The sequence below is a fragment of the Diabrotica virgifera genome, chromosome 1, assembly GCF_917563875.1.
Source record: "Diabrotica virgifera virgifera chromosome 1, PGI_DIABVI_V3a".
Taxonomy (NCBI): domain Eukaryota; kingdom Metazoa; phylum Arthropoda; class Insecta; order Coleoptera; family Chrysomelidae; genus Diabrotica; species Diabrotica virgifera.
The window spans coordinates 252,905,135-252,923,822 of NC_065443.1; the positions used below are offsets into that span (position 1 = coordinate 252,905,135).

The 18,688-nt window shown below is 34.0% G+C and overlaps 1 protein-coding gene across 1 annotated transcript in view; it reads left to right on the top strand.

The window, feature by feature from the left end:
* The window catches only part of LOC126893317 (sodium-dependent serotonin transporter), a 170,028-nt gene that overhangs the window by 125,537 nt on the left and 25,803 nt on the right, over positions 1 to 18,688 (top strand). The window contains exons 5-6 of the mRNA XM_050663362.1: positions 8,783 to 8,917; positions 9,025 to 9,253. Of these exons, the coding sequence (XP_050519319.1) occupies positions 8,783 to 8,917; positions 9,025 to 9,253 (364 nt within the window). The remainder of the gene's footprint in view (positions 1 to 8,782; positions 8,918 to 9,024; positions 9,254 to 18,688) is intronic.

Genomic DNA, 18,688 nt, shown 5'->3' on the forward strand with positions numbered 1-18,688 from the left:
GCCTTGGCCAAAATGGAGAAGTAATATATGGATGGACGAGTCTTTTCCTAAATTTTAAGATGGGATTTGTCTCAATTTTCAATTCAGTCAGGTTTAGAAAATCTAAAATTTAGTGAATATACATATTATAATTATATTTTTGAAATTTTGGGAAGTTTTGAGAACGAGAAAGAAAAACAGACCCTAAATAGGAATAGACGTAAAATCCACACCCTATGACCAAAATGAAATGTTCACATCTGGATGGGCGAGTCTTTTCCTAAACTTTAATTTTATAATTCAGTCAGATTTAGAAAATCGAACATTTCTTGTATATATAGTGTCGCATGTAGAGGGGTTGTGTGCCACTAGCGAGAATTGCCGTTTTCTGGGGTCCCCTTGGTCGCATTCTCTCCCAAATGATCTAGTACTTACGACACCAGTGATAAGACAATCCGAGTTCATATCCCAGCCATTATAATAATTATGTAATTATGGCCCGGCAAATGAACTCGGATTGCCCAATCAAACTTAGCATCGTAACCACTACAAGTACATAAACCATGATTGATTAATAACATTGATTTTTTCGATATAAACTAAGTTTCGATAACCAATAAATCGAAAACTATTAATTTTATCAAAAAAATATAAAACATTTTTTGCTTACAATTAATGTTTTTACCAACATTTGCGGTCAAAATATAATAAAAAATTTCCACCCTCGAGATGGGGTGGCAAGCACCCCATGGTAAAAGCGTCTTTCGGCATCATATAGATTTTGTTCCTTGGACTATCCACTACTTATTGTCAAATTTTCAAGCAAATCGATCCATTCTGTAAAAATTGCGAAGTGAAAAGTTTCAGTTCCTGGACTAATTATACTTTTGGAGCTCTATAACTTCTGAACGGCTGAACTGATGTTGATCACTAAACATGAGTTTAAAACGTATTGACAAGTAGTATCTGATGCATCCAAGATCAAGTATGATAACTGAACGTATTAGAGGAATTATTGAGCTTGAAAAACGGTTTTTCCCATAAGAAATAAATTTTGATCATACTTATGAAGCCTATAACTAAAAAATTCGAATTTTCCCAGATATGAGATATACACCGTTAGACGCGTCCTGAGTCCTCCTACAAACGCTCAGTTATTGGCGCAATTCGTAGGTTGAAATTTTGAGTAATTGTCAAAAAAACAAAATTTTCAAAGTTTACTTTTTCAGTTTTTTGGCTATGGTGAGCAGTGTGTATGTCTCAGCTTGATTGGTTAGGCACCATTTGAAATCTTGAATCAACCCTATTGATTTGGTGTATTTGTAATTTTCCTGTCCCTCCTTGAACCTAAAATATATACGCCCAAAAAATATGTTATTTTGTATCTTCCTAGCCCTCTAGCTGGCTCACGGGTAGTCAGAAGTAAAAAATTACACCGGTTCTGAATCAGCCCTCACACCCTCTTGAAACACAGAAAAAAAATTCAAATCGGTTTAACTTTCAAACACACATACATACATACATACATATGGGCCATTCCACGAACATACGCCTGTTTTGGATTACTTCGACAACGAATATTTTACTGTGCAACATAAGAAGTACGAAAGTAAATGGCGTTAAAATTATTCCAATAAACAACAATGTAATTTGCAATTTACTTTCGTTCTTCTTATTTTGCATAGTAAAATATTCGTTGTCGAAGTAATCCAAAACAGGCGTATGTTCGTGGAATAGGGTATACATACATATCCACAAACATTTTCCCATTTTTAGATAAAAAATGAGTAATAATTCTGAGCTCGGTAACTTTTAAATGGTATAACCGATTTTTAAAATTAAACATGCGTTGGAAAAGTAATGATCTGTGCTATCAGAAGCCGCAAAGATCGGGCTTAAGTTTTTGAAATTTTTGGGAGTTTTGGGGAAGAGAACGAAAAACAGACTCTAAATGGGAAGGGCCGTAAAATCCACACTCTTGAACCAAAATGGAGACGTAACATATGGATGGACGAGTCTTTTCCTATACTTTAAGATGGGATTTGGCCCAATTTTCAATTCAGACAGGTTTAGAAAATCGAAAATTTCGTGTATATATAGTGTCGCTTGTAAGGGTGTTGTGCGCCACTGGTGAGAACTGCCGTTCTCTGTGGATATTGTTTTAAAATTTTAAAAGTTATAGCTGTATCTATAACGGTAGCTACCTGAGCTAAAACTCGTTTGTATACAACAACGCGCGCGACTGCTGACCTGTGAAGCTGCAACTCGACAGTTGGGTTTACTTACAACAAGCGAGAGGATAAATGGGACAACTTATAAAGCGAGCACCTATTTTAGATTATTGAAATTTATCGAAAATTATTGTTTTGAAACTGTCAAACTGGTGTTTATTTAAAAGGCAGTCGAAGTAAGGGGATACATCGAAATAAGTATATTAAAATAAAATTTAAAGTAAAAGAAGAGAAAAGATGGTTCAGATTTGATTACTTTCATCCTTTCCGGGTAATTATCAAAATAATTACCAAAGATGCTACTAGCACGATCTATGAATCAAAAGTTTAATAAGTCAGGAATATATTCGAAATTATTTATATTCTGAGCTTTTTAAGTTGGAAAAATAAAGCATAAAAGAGTGGCGAAATACTCGACAAGGGAAATCTAAATTGCATTTCACGTCCTGTCATTCACCGTGATAATAATTTTAGCTAACTATTTCCTTTAATATCCACCAAAGGCGAATAAAGTATAAATTAAAAGAAAAGAAAAGATGGTTCAGATTTGATTACTTTCATCCTTTCCGGGTAATTATCAAAATAATTACCAAAGATGCTACTAGCACGATCTATGAATCAAAAGTTTAATAAGTCAGGAATATATTCGAAATTATTTATATTCTGAGCTTTTTAAGTTGGAAAAATAAAGCATAAAAGAGTGGCGAAATACTCGACAAGGGAAATCTAAATTGCATTTCACGTCCTGTCATTCACCGTGATAATAATTTTAGCGAACTATTTCCTTTAATATCCACCAAAGGCGAATAAAGTATAAATTAAAAGAAAAGATGGTTCAGATTTGATTACAGTGCAGAGCCTCTACTATGTGCTTATACGTATTTCGGAATAACCGTTTCCTCATCGGAGCACCTGGGTAGAGGCACTGAACTGAAATCAAATCCTTTCATCCTTTCCGGGTCATTATCAAAATAATGACCAAAGATGCTACTAGCACCATCTATGAATCAAAAGTCTAATAAGTCAGGAAATAAAATTCGAAATTATTTATCCTCTGGGCTTTTTAAGTCCTGCCTAATTAGACTTTTGATTCATAGATGGTGCTAGTAGCATCAATGGTAATTATTTTGATAATTACCCCCAGGTGCTCCGATGAGGAAACGGTTATCACAGCAGACCCCCACATAGCAATGCAACAGGGATATTCAAGGTCAACGCACGTTTGCTAGTTTGCGCCCTTGCACGGGATGGCACCACTAGTCTCATTTCTGCAGGTTTCTGCACGTCGTTCGTTCAGTTCGTTCTGTATTCTGTGACTTTCTTTGTCATTGTCAGTTTTCATTTCCTTGAGAAAAATACGACGCCATATTAGTTGTTTTATTTTTTCATAAATAGCGTTTAAATAGTGCAAAATAGTGCATCCAGCAACAGAAAGTGTAAAGTGAATTACAGCAGTTGTGTTTTATTCCAAATGTATACAATTTTGGTGTGGTTTAAACTGATGAATAAATAATAATATTGTGTAAATATATGTGTAATAAGGTAGTTGTGTTTAAGTTTTTACATTGATAATTGATAACAAACATATTTTATAAACATACATATAAACATTTTTATAAATAAAGATTGTATTTTATGTTTTATTCTATAATTTTTTAACCACTTTGGCATTTTAATGTAATGGAAAATAAATATAACCTCAAAATAACACAAAAAAATCCAAATAGTATACGAATTATTATAAACGTTGATTGATAAATACATACAGATATACTTTTATCAATCAAGGATAAGGATTTTGTTATTTCAAGGTTATATTGATTTTCCTTTACATTAAAATGAGTTCTCAATCCAAGTTAATTTTACAGCCCTTTTGAATTTACCGCCATATGGCGTATAGTTACGCGCCCTACCACTGGCTTATGCGACAATCGTCGTTTCACTCGTTAACACGGAACTTGCATTGCTATGTGGGGGTGTGCTGTGACGGTTATTCCGAAATACGTATAAGCACATAGTAGCGGCTCTGTACTGTAATCAAATCTGAGCCATCTTTTCTCTTCTTTTAGTTTATACTTTATTCACCTTTGGTGGATATTAAAGGAAATAGTTCGCTAAAATTATTATCACGGTGAATGACAGGACGTGGAATGCAATTTAGATTTCCCTTGTCGAGTATTTCGCCACTCTGTTATGCTTTATTTTTCCAACTTAAAAAGCTCAGAGGATAAGTAATTTCGAATATTATTTCCTGACTTATTAGACTTTTTAAATTTAAAGGTTATCTTTTGGAGGACGCTATAAAAGGTATTTTCTTTAACACTATTTAAAATTTTTTTTGCTATTTAGTAAGTAAAAGTCCTCTTAAAACATCAGTGGCGGATCCAGCAGTATCCAGCGTCGTCAAGAGGGGGGCCGATTGGCTAAATTTGTATGAAAATAAATGAATGTTTTTATAATCCTTATATATAACTTGTTTTGAGAGGGGGCCGATTGCCCCCATCGCCCTCCCCTGGATCTGTTACTGTAAAATATTTTAACTTATTAAAAATATTGTTACTATGGACCACTTATATAAATAGAGTAATACAGTAATAAAAATATAGTAAGTATATTGTGTCATTTTCAGTTACATTTTTAGTAAATTCATGTACAGTTTTAATATGTCTACATGACGAAAGAGCTTCTATTAAATATAAGCCGATAAAATCCAGGTATACGATTCCATAAAATTATTTTTTTACGACAAATCAAGAATATTAGGGAAAATCTTTACAACTTTTTTAGTGTTGCAGAAGTAATTTGATAGAGGATGTCAAATAACGACCAGTAGACGATGTCCTGAGAATTTCTTTTATTATACTAACACTGAATACTTTAAATTTTTGGAAAAATACTTTTTTTCTCCATTAAAAAAGATGCTTTTTGCTTTTGGCGAAGCGTCCATGTAACCACTGTTACCATTGGTAACAGTTAAAAATCTTGCAAATAAATATTTTATGACTACTATGAAATAATCTCATTTATATTTTTACCAACAGAAATATTTGTTAATATGTAGTACCTAATTCAGTAAATAGCCAACTAGACGCACGAAAATATTAGCGAGATTATGTGAATCCGTTGCACGTTATTATACGTTGTTACCACTTTTGGTTGTGGTAACGCAGGAGGATCCTATCTATCGCTCGGGACTAGCTCGTTTCTGAAAATTTTGAAGGAGCGACGGTTCTATCGACGGCGTGGGCACGTTGTGTATCTCAGTATTTTTACCATTTTTTTGTTTTGGTAACATTAGTTTAGTACCTATTACAGATTTACAGTGTTCGTGCACTTAGCAGAATGAGCACATGAGCTCATGGAAGAGTGTTGCAGCATAATCGATCAACTACTTGAAAAGTCATTCTCCTTGTATATTTTTTTATATATAAGCCATTAATACTCCATCACAATTCTAGTATTATTCGTAGGTTTTTGGAGGAAGCTATTTCCTTGTGGCATTTTTATAATTAAGTATTTTCGATGGGAAATAAGCCACAATTTTACCAAAAACATGAGTTTATTAATGTTTCGACGCCCAAGTCGGGTCTCGTTGTCAAAATACAAAATAATACTATTATATCGGCATTATATACATTTATATCGGCAATTCAGGCATATATTATACAGTGGGTGATCATATTATTAGAGCCACCTCAGAAAATTTTACTTTTGTTTAATAATAGTATGCAAGTTTTTTCTTTATACGGTCCACGTTGCCTTTGAAACTTTAGAAATGGATGCAATGTTTCTGTTTGAGTGATTAGTATTGAATATTAAAGTTTTTATTTCTGCTATTTTCCTTGCTGAAATGTCTTTGGATTTCCCATGATATTCTGGTACCACTAGTGTAACGAACGCGCAATTTTTACTAAATTCACAAAAAATAGTATAGGCCTGCCAGACTATCACTAAAGAGCAATGGAAACTCGCAAAGCTTATTATAACTCTAAAAACCAAGAATACAAAATAATAGGCACACGAGTTGCAAGCTAGGCTGGCAGCACTGACAAACAATGGCATCTGAGTCACGCTTTGCCACACATGCGTGTTGACACTATTGTCAGACTATTTATTGCACTTTCATAAAGTGTAACAAGACTGCCAAATGGAAACAAATCCATTAATATATGATAGAGCTCAATTATATACCCTTCCTCTAAAACATTGAATTTTACTAGGTGGCTCTAATAATATGATCACCCACTGTACATTTTAAAGTAGAAGACTTTAAAATGATATTGCCAATATTGATGAGTTGCTTTCCTGGGACGACTTTACTAAAAGATAGTTCATTGGATTAAATGAAATCAACCCCAACTCAAGAATATCCTCCACAAAAAATCATAGCATGTGATCTGTCTTTAAAAAGACAACCAAATGCAACGACGGCAGTAAAATTCTCGCGCTAGAGATTCCATAGTAAATCACGAGGGAATCCAGGAAAAACCTCGTGATACTATCCCGACATCGTAAGTATTTGGGCTTACATTTAGTTTACTCTTAAAACTAATACCAAATTCTGACTTTAATATATATATATATGCTATTTTAAATTATAAATAATATTAATAATACATAGATATTATATAAATAATACTAAAATATAAAATATGTACTAACTCGATATGTTAATGACTTACTAATCGTGGTATTTTCTTTCTATTCACTTCCTCTTTTAGTATGGGTAACCACATCCTACTGCATTCTGCCGAGGAATTTGCGACACAATTGTTTTCATTTAGCATAATTAGAGACGCTTCTTTGATTTTCCCTTTTTACTATCTGTTTCTTTTAGGACTATACTTGAATCTCTCCACTGAACTCTATGTTCATTATCCCATGCATGTTGACATATTTAAGATCTATCAAATTCTCTATTTTTAATATAAGATTCACTTATTGTAACGTCTAATGGTCTTGATGTTTCACCTAAATAAAATTGTTCACATTCACGAGGTATTTTAATTTACATTTATTTTAATTCTTTGTTCTTTCTTGTTGATTGTTAGGTTTAGTTTTAGATAGAATAGATCTCAATGTGTTTGTTGTTTTGAATGTTGTTGAAATGTTGAATTTATTTTCTATTGTTTTAAGTTTCTCTGATAGTCCTTTTATATATGGTATTAATATTTTCCTCTTATTATTTCTTGTGGATGTTATAGGATCCCGTTCTACGTTGTTCTGTTCCATTCGATCCAATCTTGACAATTCCTTATTTATAAACGATAAAGGATAATCATTTTTTAATAAAACAGATGTTAACAAATGTTTTTCTTCTAAAAATGAATTTTCGTTAGAACAAGTAATTTTGGCTCTATGATATAAGGATTTAATGATTCCCTTTTTAACGTTGATGTTGTGACTCGATTTGTAATTGAGATATCTGTTGATGTGTGTTGATTTCCTATACACTTGAGTTTCATATCCAGTATCCTTCTTTGAGACTAAAACATCGAGGAAAGGCAGAAACAAAAACATAAAGTTACCTATACTAAAAGAGGAAGTCAATAGAAAGAAAATACCACGATTAGTAAGTCATTACCATATCGAGTTAGTACATATTTTATATTTTAATATTATTTATATATTATCTATGTATTATTAATATTATTTATAATTTAAAATAGCATATATACATTAAAGTCAGAATTTGGTATTAGTTTTGAGAGTAAACTAAATGTAAGCCCAAATACTTACGATGTCGGGATAGTATCACGAGGTTTTTTCCTGGTTTTCCCTCGTGATTTACTATGGAATCTCTAGCGCGAGAATTTTACTGCAATCGTTGCATTTGGTTGTCTTTTTAAAGACAGATCACATGCTATGATTTTTTGTGGCGGATATTCTTGAGTTGGGGTTGATTTCATGTAATCGAATGAACTATCTTTTAGTAAAGTCGTCCCAGGAACGCAACTCATCAATATTGGCAATATCATTTTAAAGTCTTCTACTTTAAAATAATATATGCCTGACTTGCCGATATAAATGAGTCAGATTAAATAAATTATTAAAAGAATTTTTTACCAAACAACAACATTTTTGTTTATTTAGTATTATTTTGTATTTTGACAACGACACCCGACTTGGGCGCGAAACGTTAATAAATTCATTTTTTTGGTAAAATTGTGGCTTATTTCCCATCGAAAATACTTAGTCTTTGGAGGAATTCAGACTAGCCTGGAAGTTTAAAATGTATTCAGGACTACTTTATGATGTACTAGTGTACTTAAGTCCAGTCAGAAGTATTTCAGATGTTCAAAAATGTTTTAATATTTTTTGGGGGCTCTTTTTAGATCGGGCCCGTTAGACAAGAGGTAATATTGGAGAAGATTATTGTTAACATAATCGAAAATAAGTGAAAACGTAATAGTAAAGCCGACAAAAAGGAAATAAAGACAAAATAATGGTAATAATGATGATGGGTATACACTTATAAAGATTAACCAGAAATCACTTCTAAATTCAAAATTTTTGTAAAAGCATTCCCTGTCACATTTTTTTTCCTAGTAAAGTTATTTATTCATTTGTAGGCTGTATGGATAACAGCTTTAGCACCGTACGTGGTACTCATCATACTTTTAGTTCGAGGAGTATCACTTCCAGGAGCAGCTGAAGGAATTCGTTATTACCTCACCCCAGAATGGGATAAACTATATAATACAAAGGTAATACATCAAAACCAAAGCTTTACATATGTCGTTTATTACTAAATATACTCATCAGATAATATATTCGTTTCTTATTATTTTTATAAACTCAATCATCTTTTTAGGTGTGGATAGATGCAGCCTCCCAGATATTTTTCTCTCTGGGCCCAGGCTTCGGAACACTGTTGGCTCTATCTAGTTATAACAAATTCAACAATAACTGCTACAGGGACGCTATATTAACCAGCAGCATTAATTGTTTGACCAGTTTTCTGGCTGGGTTTGTTATTTTCTCTGTATTGGGGTACATGGCCCACGTTCAACATACCAGTATAGAGCAAGTAGGTTTAGAAGGTAAGATGTAGTTGATTTTGTGTTGTGCAATGTATAAAGGTGAGAAACATTTTATTATGTGAGCTACCTTTCCGTTCATTTCATCTTTTATGAAGAAGATTATATCTTATAATCGGTTGGAACATACAAAAATATAATACAAATAAAAAAAATCACTATTTCAGCTAATAATCGGATGCTAAATTGAAGGAAAACATATCCGAAGCAGAAGAAAAACAATAAAAAAAAGTAATTTACATTAATAGTATATAGAGAAAATAATGAGCATGTAATTAATTTATTACGTTTTGGAGGACACACCACATGAACAAGAATCTGTTACGATATAAACTAGACTTCATCATCATAATCATCATATATCTGTCTGGGTCCTGTGATAGCCAATTCGTCGAAATTATTTTGATGTCATCTGATCATCTACCTTGGCTGCGTTTATCACTTCTTGTCTTGCATTTCAAAACCTTTGTTGTCGATCTCCCATCTTGCAATCGTGCTACATATCTCGCCTATCTCCATTTATTAGCCTTGTAATGCGTTCGAGAATATCATCGATCTTTGACTTTCTACGTATCTCCTCGTTTCTTTCTCTGTCTCGTAGGTTTAGGCCAAGCATTGAATGTTCCATTTTTAAACGCTTTTCTCTACTTCAATAGTTTGCATCAAATCTTTAGTAGTATTTTGTATTTTGACAACGAAACCCGATTTGATCTTCGAAACGTTAATAAATTTTTTCAATTTCATTGTGGCTTATTTCCCATCTAAATAGTTAATCAAATCTTTAGACGTTAATTTGACTGACTTTTCTTCAATGCAAATGAATGAAAATTTACAGACATATGCATTCGCGGTAACAAACACGAATAGTCAATAAAAAAATTTGTTTATGTTTATTAATTGTTTAAATAAAAAAAAACGATTTCAATGAACAATGCTTAAATTCTCTTGTTTTTTACAATGTAGAAACTTGAAACTTTTACGGATTGTAGCTAATGATAATATGAACTATACATAATTTCACTTTTTACGTTAATTGTTTACGTTATGCTTCATAAATAATCAATAAAGTTTCAAATTTTGAACGTTCATATATTTGTTTATACACTCACCGGCACAAAATTCTGCCACCCAAAATTTTTGATTAAGTTTGATAATTTATAACTTTATTATTTGTACTCCGATTTTCAAGATTCTTGCACCAGTTTGTAGGTACATGTATTGCTATCGTTTGGTATTATTCCGGTAACACAAAAATTTTGCTTGCAGTGCATTATACGGGGTTGAATGGGAGTGTTGTATTTTCTCCTAACTTTAAAACATTCTGTGGAAAAATGGAAGGGCTGGTTTTGTTTCATAGTCCTGTCATATTATCCAGGAGGAATCACTAAAATGTTGTTTTTTGAATTATCCGAATATATCTTTTCTTGTAAGAGCTGAACCATTTTTTGTAAATAAAAACACTGATTGGCTCATAAAATAGAGGCTAGATTGATAAGATTAGAAAGACCCGCATGTAGCCCAGATCTCAATCCTATTGAGTGTTTATGGGATGAATTAAAAAAGCTATTCGCCGTCATCCTAGGCCTCCAGAAAATTTGGTACAGTTATTGACCTGGTAGAGGAATATCGGGCTATTCCCGAGGCAAAGATAACACATCTTTATTCGATGCCAAACAGATTGCGAGCAGTCACTGCTGCAAGAGGTGGACATACCCGCTATTGAATTGTTTGGTTTTGTTGTTAATTTTGTTTTGTTTTGTTAATTTTAGTGAGTTTGATATTTTTAATTAAAAAAACCTTCAAAGTAGTGTTTTTATTACAGCTCTTACAAGAAAAGAGATATTTGGATAATTCGAAAAACAAAACCTTAGTGATACTTCCAGGATAATACAAAGGGAGTATGAAACAAAATCTGCCCTCAAAATTTTTCCACGGAATTTTTTAAAGTTAAGAGAAAATACAACGCTTCCATTCACCCCCGTATAATGACATCTAAACAAAAAATTTTGTTACCGGAATAATAAAAAACGACATCAATACATGTACCTACAAACTGATGCAAGAATCTTGAAAATGGGAGTATAAATAATAAAGTTATGGATTGTCACACTTAATAAAAAATTTTGGGTGGCGGAATTTTGTGGCGGTGAGTGTATATAAATTGGCGTTTATTCATGTCAAATTTCAATACGATACGAAACAAAACTTCAACCAAAACTCGAATTCAAAAAATTCGTATTTTTATCGTAGTCTTAGAAAAATCACCGGTAGAGACGTTTTGTGCTACAATTAACATTAGAATTCGTTTTGTCGTATTAATTAATTAAACGCTTTTCTTTAGTTCAATCGTTTGGGCCAAATCTTTGGACGTTTATTTGACTGCCTTTTCTTCAATGCAAATGACTAAAAATTTGGAGACATATGCATTCGCGGGAACAATACCCGAATAGTCAATAGAAATGTTTTTGTTTATTAATTGTTAAAATAAAAAAAAAACGATTTTAACGGAAAATTTTAAATTCTCTTGTTTTTTACAATGAAGAAACTTAAAACTTTTACAGATTGTAGCTAATTATATGAACTATACATAATCTCACTTTTTACGTTAATTGTTTACGTTATGCTTCATAAATAAACAATAAAAATTTCAAATTTTTTGCTGATTCCGACTACTTTTCATGTTTGTACATCATATGTTTTATACATATTTTAATAAACATGACGATATATTTTAATGTTTGAAAAGTGTAAGACTAAAAAGTAAAAAGTAAAAAAATATGGAAAAATATTTTTAAGAAACGCTTTTTTTAGTTACGAGTGACTAAAATTAAACATATTATAAAAAAATCAACTAAAAAGCAAAAAATAAAAAGAATTGAAAAAATCTAACACATTCGTTAAAGAAAAGGTGGTGCGAAAACCGTTTATTCGATGAAGACGTGCCATGCTTTTCTTTGACGAATGTGTTAGATTTTTTCAATTTTTTTTATTTTTGGCTTTTTAGTAGATTTTTTTATAATATGTTTAATTGTCACTTGTAACTAAAGAAGAGCGTTTCTTAAAAATATTTTTTTCATATTTTTTTATTTCTGCGTTATTTTTAACTGATATTTCTTCAATTGAGAATAATTTTTTTGATACAGTGTCGCCTTGTTTTACTCCTCTTCTGTTGTCTACTTTTATTGGTGTCCTCAGGGCTTGTTAGATTGCAGGTGATCTGTTTTTGTCCTATACCCGGATCGAAATCCAGCCTGTCATCGAGTGTATGTATATAATAATTATTAAAGATCTTTTAACAGGCTACTGAGTCGGCAGTTCTAAAGGCTGTATGACACTATACATTTTCTTTTATCATTTCTAATATCGTTTCTGATATGTCAAAAAAATGCATAGTGTCATACACAGATACAAGAAACGATATCAGAAACGATACAAGAATTTGAGTCAGACACAGATTCTTGTACAAGAACTGCGCCAATTTCTGCGCAAAGAGCAAAAACATAAAACCTGCTGGTAAAACATCTAAAATGTCATAATTACTTACTCATAATGGCGGCTGAAATGAAAATGGAATAATGTATTGATGAATTTATTTGTGTTTTTGTAGGTATTATTTATAAATCTTTTATTGATACTTAATATACCGTTTGGTATGGACTACTGTTCTACTAATAACCATATATGTAGCTCCTAGTAAAGTTCATACTATAAATTTAGGTTTCATGGTGCATAATTTTTTAATAGACGAAAATACAATAGTTCCTAATTTGGATCAAACTGAAGATAATTCTAATGCAAATATTTTAGCACAAATATCAAAACAAAATAAAAACACAAATAATCAACCTCAAACAGTCAACGTAAAATTCTGGTTAACATTAAAATGTTAATTAAAAGTTTATAAATTTTATAAAATCTTCAAAATCAGCTGTAGCTGTAGATGCAGTATGCAGTACTGCCATAACGTGACACAGGGTGACAAACAAAATTTCGACCAATCACGTGCCGAATTTCATACAATTTTCGATACAAGAACTTGCATAGTGTCATACAGGGCACAAATGTACGTACAAGAAATGATACAAGAAAATGTATACAAGAAACGATATCAGAAACGATATTAGAAATGATACAAGAAAATGCATAGTGTCATACAGCCTTATAGGTCAGTTGGGTCCCCCTTTTGTATGTAGACATAGGTCAAATAATTTCTGTATTTTATTTATTAGCTGTTTGCCTTCATTATTTGTTACTTCTATTCTTATTCGATGTTTTCCCGACGCTTTACCACTGTTTATCTTCCGGAATTTCTTATGAGCCTTTGTGTATTATCTTTGTTGGTACATAGTTCTTGTGATTTTCTGTCATGCGGTTTGCATATATCGAGCACACAAGTCATATTTTGAACGAAGTTTTGAATATGAAAAAATTATTCTGCCGATGGGTGCCGCGTTTGCTAACCATTGATCAAAAACATGATCGTGTGACCATTTCTCAGCAGAGTTTGGACCTTATGAAGCCCAATCCGTCGGACTTTTGGGATCGATTGGTAACCGTTGATAAAACTTGGATTCACTACTACCCTACTACGCACCAGAGAACAGAATCAACGCACAGCAGTGCGGACTGGGACGTTTCGCCGTCGCCATTTCGCCGTCGCCGTTTCGCCGTCGAGCCACTTCGCCGTCGGCCGTTTCGCCGTCGAGCCAGTTCGCCGTCGGCCGTTTCGCCGTCGCCATCCCGGCATTGGTTAAGTTTACAAGAACGTGATAACATACTAACTTTTTTATACTAAATGTCGCAAGAACGTACAAGAACGTGATAACATACTAACTTTTTTTTATACTAAATGTCGGTGTAAATAAAATGCTGATGTTGCTAGTAAAACCAAATACAAATCATTAAATAGATAAATATGACTATTATCAGATTCCCGGAAATAAACAATATTGAGAAAAGGGATTTCAATTTTAATTGTTTTTACTGTATCAAAAATAAAAAACTTCATTATGCAAAAGTGATAGTATATAATCGTTCGAAAACCATTCAAAACTTATATACAAGTAATGATCATCCCGAAATTATAAGTACGAATGCTAACAACGAAATGGCGACTGCGAAATGGCTCGACGGCGAAATGGCTCGACGGCGAAACGGCGACGGCGAAACGGCGACGGCGAAATGGGGACGGCGAAACGGCGACGGCGAAATGTCCTAGACCCCAGCAGTGAACTGAAGCCGGTAAAAGTGCTCCGAAACGGCCAAGAGTCGATCAATGGATCGGAAAGGCCACGGACACTGTATTTTGGGATTGCAAAGGCATAATTTTGATTGATTATTTTGAAAATGGTAAAACTATCAAGAGCCAATATTATTGTGCATTATTGCACAAATTGAAGCAGGAACTTAGTGAAAAACGGCCCCATATGCAGAAGTAAAAAGTGTTGTTTCTCAAAGACAATGCACCGACTCAGAAGACCCTTATGACTATGGCAAAAATTCATGAGTTAGTGCTGTTTCACATTATAAGAATTTAAACGTGCGAGGGTTAGAACGCACGACGACATTCCAATGGTGGCGCATGTAATCATATGGAGCCTTTCTCACTAGACGGTGGTTTAAACGTTCGGTGAAGTCGCCGTGTTTATGCCATCCCTCGCTTACAACAACAGACGGCAGCCGTGCCGTCTTTACACAGCCAGTAGCATAGGGGGCTTAATGCATCCTTTCAGATGATACTGTCGTTCAGTCGCACGAAGGTAGTTTCTTTGGTTGTTTGGTACATTATTTTCATTTACACTTTGTGGCTGTTTATAGTAGGTGCATATATTTTATATTATGATGTCTCAGATTGATACTTACTTTACTTTTTCGTGTCTGGATCAGACTACAGTTTTTCTGCCCAATATCGGGCTACGTCTACACCCTTTGTATTTGCGAGCCATAAATCATCGAGGGTGCACTGTGATGGGCAAAGTCTGCATACTCTCAGATGCTCCACGCTCTGTATTTCCCCACACTCACAAAGTGCGTCGTTTTCTGTCTTGATGCCCCATTTAATAAGGTTCTGTTTTACAGGGGCAACACCTGTGCGTATTCAGTTGAGTGTCCGCCAGGTTCTCCAGTCGAGGTTCATTCCATTAGGTCGTTCTGGATGTAGGGGGAACAGTTCGGGTGGTTCGACGCTGACATTTCTCATAAACCTTTTCCTTGATTTAAGTCGGCTGATTCCTGGCGGTTCATCAAACCCGTATAATTGGTGCCTTTCATCGAAAGTTTGCCTGAACTTCTCCACAAATTGTGAGGCGCATCTACGGTCGTCTGGTGATGCGAATCCAGCTGCCCGGTACAGTAATGGTAGAGGGGTAGGCTTCATACAACCGGTAATTATTCTACATGTTTCATTTAACGCCGTGGTGACTTGTTGGGCGTGTCTAGATCTACCCCAGACGGGACAAGCATATTCCCCTGTTGAGAAACATAAGGCCTCAGCTGTTGTCTTTAAGACCTGGGGGTTTGCACCCCACTTGCTCCCTACAAGTTTCCGGAGAAGGTTGTTTCTCATAGAAACCTTTTGTCTTGTGCTCTGACAGTGGAATTTATACGTTAGTGACCGGTCTAGTATCACTCCAAGATATTTGGGCCTATCAGTATGTTCCAAGCGTTGTCCCTCCCAGGAAACATTCAGTTTTACATGCGCCAGATGGTTGTTGAGGTGGAATGCACATACTTGGGTTTTAGTAGGGTTTGGCTTTAATGAGTTTTGTTTGTTGTAAGTTGACATCATGTTTAAAGCCTCTTCCATTTTCGACTCTACTTGTGTGTTTTCCCCTTTACGGCGATACGGTATTGTGGAATCTGGTAGGTAGAGCGACAAATGTTAAATAGATCGAGCACCCATTGCCTCGCTTTTTGCCCGAAGTGTTTTATCTGCTCTGTTAGGATTTCGTCCACTCCAGGGGATTTTCCATTTTTCATACAGTCAATACCATTTTTAAGCTTTTCGATGGTAAATGGGTTTCGCAAGAGAGTTGTTTCCTGGTCTTGAGTTCTTATAATCTTTGGCGTTTTGCAACGATTGTTTGTTTTGCCATTCAGAAGCAGTTGGTGGGCTATCTGATTTGGCGTTATTGCAAATGGCTCTTTCAGCTCGGTGGGATCACCATTCAGTTTTTTGATCATATTCCAAGCCTGCTTACTACTGTGCGTCATATCCATTTTACTTAAAGTCTCGCTCCACCGTTCTTGTCTGGAGGCGCTTAGTATTTGCTGCAGTCTCTCCCCTATCTCTGCCGTAACTTCGCTAAATGGGTCTTTACTATATTCTTCGGTGTACTTTGTCATAATGTCTTTTGCTTCATCGTTCAGACCAGATATGTAATGTTGTTGACATCCTCTGGGTATGTGTTTACATGAGGTTCGTTTTACAAGTTTGATGAACGCATCATAGTTTTTGGGGATCGGGACTATATTTTTCACTTGTGTTTCCAATTCATCAGTATATTTTTCCCAGTTCGCTTTTTTGAAATTAAACCTTCGTTTGAAAGGGATTTTGGGAGCTTTTATAGCGCTGTAGACGGATATTCCCACGGGCCTATGTTGTGTCTTTGGTATAGGCTTATATATCTTTCTGACGCAACGGTCCTCTAAAGACATGCTGATGAAGGTGAGATCAGGGTTGTAACCTTTCTTCCATATTTTGCTTTGGAATGAATATGGCAGTTTTGGGTCATGCAGCAGTGCCAGATTGTTTTGTTCAGCCCACGATTCCACAAGATCTCCATTTTTATCAGTTGAAGCGTAGCCCCAATGAACATTATGACTATTAAAATCCCCGAGAATGAATCTGGTTTTTTGAGAAGCGAAATTTTTTAGAGGGGAGAAAACAAAGTCTCTCCAGGGTGGTTTATACACAGATGTAACTGTGCAGGCTCCTATTTCGACGGTCAGAATTTCAATGTCATTGTAGCATGTTTTTTGAGCTGATGTTACAGGAATATCTCTTTTCACGAAGATGGCGCTTCCGTGTTTTGCACTTGGATGTTCAATGATAAGCTGCATTCCCTCAACGCTAGGTCTATTTGCTGATATGTCACGGTGAGTCTCTTGTATGCATAATATATCACATCTGTGGATTTGACACAGTTCAGACAAAATTTCCTGTTTAGATTGATAGTCAAATATTAATAACATTAATTGAAGCGAGACCTGTTCATTGGGACAAAACAATAGAAATATTTAAAGATAGAAACTTGACGAGAAATGCTTGGAATGCTGTATGCCGTGCACTTAACAGTGCACGAATTAATTTGAATTAATTAATTTGACGAATTAGGTGATAAAGAAAAAAACACATTTCATAAGTGCAGCACAATTAATTATATGTTACTGAAAACAGCAGTAATTAAAACTGCTAAGTATATTATAATAAACTTTATTTTACATAGTTGCAATTAACGTTGAGCATAGAGGGTGTTCCATCAATATTTGTGAATATAAAAATATATAAATCGTATCTTTTTGTGTTAACCGGATGGACCCAATGAATTCGTTTCCTCTTATTTCTCTTTCTTCGACGATAAAGTAAACTCAACGCTATAATTTGATTTCGATCCATATAAAATATACCTTTTATTCTACGAAATTTTATTTAGTTTTATAGGGTAAACAACTCGGTGAAAACGGGAGTAGGGCGGCGGTCACGTCTTGTGTGAAATTATCTAAAAGCAACATTTAAAACGAGGGGAACAACATTTAAAAATGAATGGATGACAGAGGGTCTTTTAAATTCTGTACATAAAAAACATAGATTGTAATGTTGTTCTGAAGTTTCCTTATGGAATTTTTATAATAAACTATAGTCTAAATGGGAAATAAGCCACAAGTTAACTAAAAAAATAATTTTATTAACGTTTCGACGCCCAAATCGGATGTCGAAACGTTAATAAAATCATTTTTTTAGTTTAATTGTGGCTTATTCCCCATTTATAATAGTTTATTATATAGATTGTATGAGCTAATTAGATGAGCTAATCCAAGATCCCACAAATAACTTAGTAGAACAACGATTATAAAAACAAATTAAGACTTTGAATTAAAAACATCAGAAATAATAACTGACAAAATAGAAATTGCAAATGAATTAAATACGCATTACAGTACAATAGGAAAAAGTATGGACAAAAAATACCCATTTGTAATGATACATCGTAATGATACATATCCGACATCGTATCATGTATCTACCTCAGCCACAAAGTGTAAATAAAAATAATATACCAAACAACACAGCAAAATATCTTCGTGCGACTCAATTCTTATTGTGTGAAAAGGATAGGTGCGTCAAAACTATCGCACGAGAAAACCCTCGCACGTTCAAAATTCTTATAATGTGAAACAGCACTTAAGGTTTGAATTGCTTTCTCATGCAGCTTATTC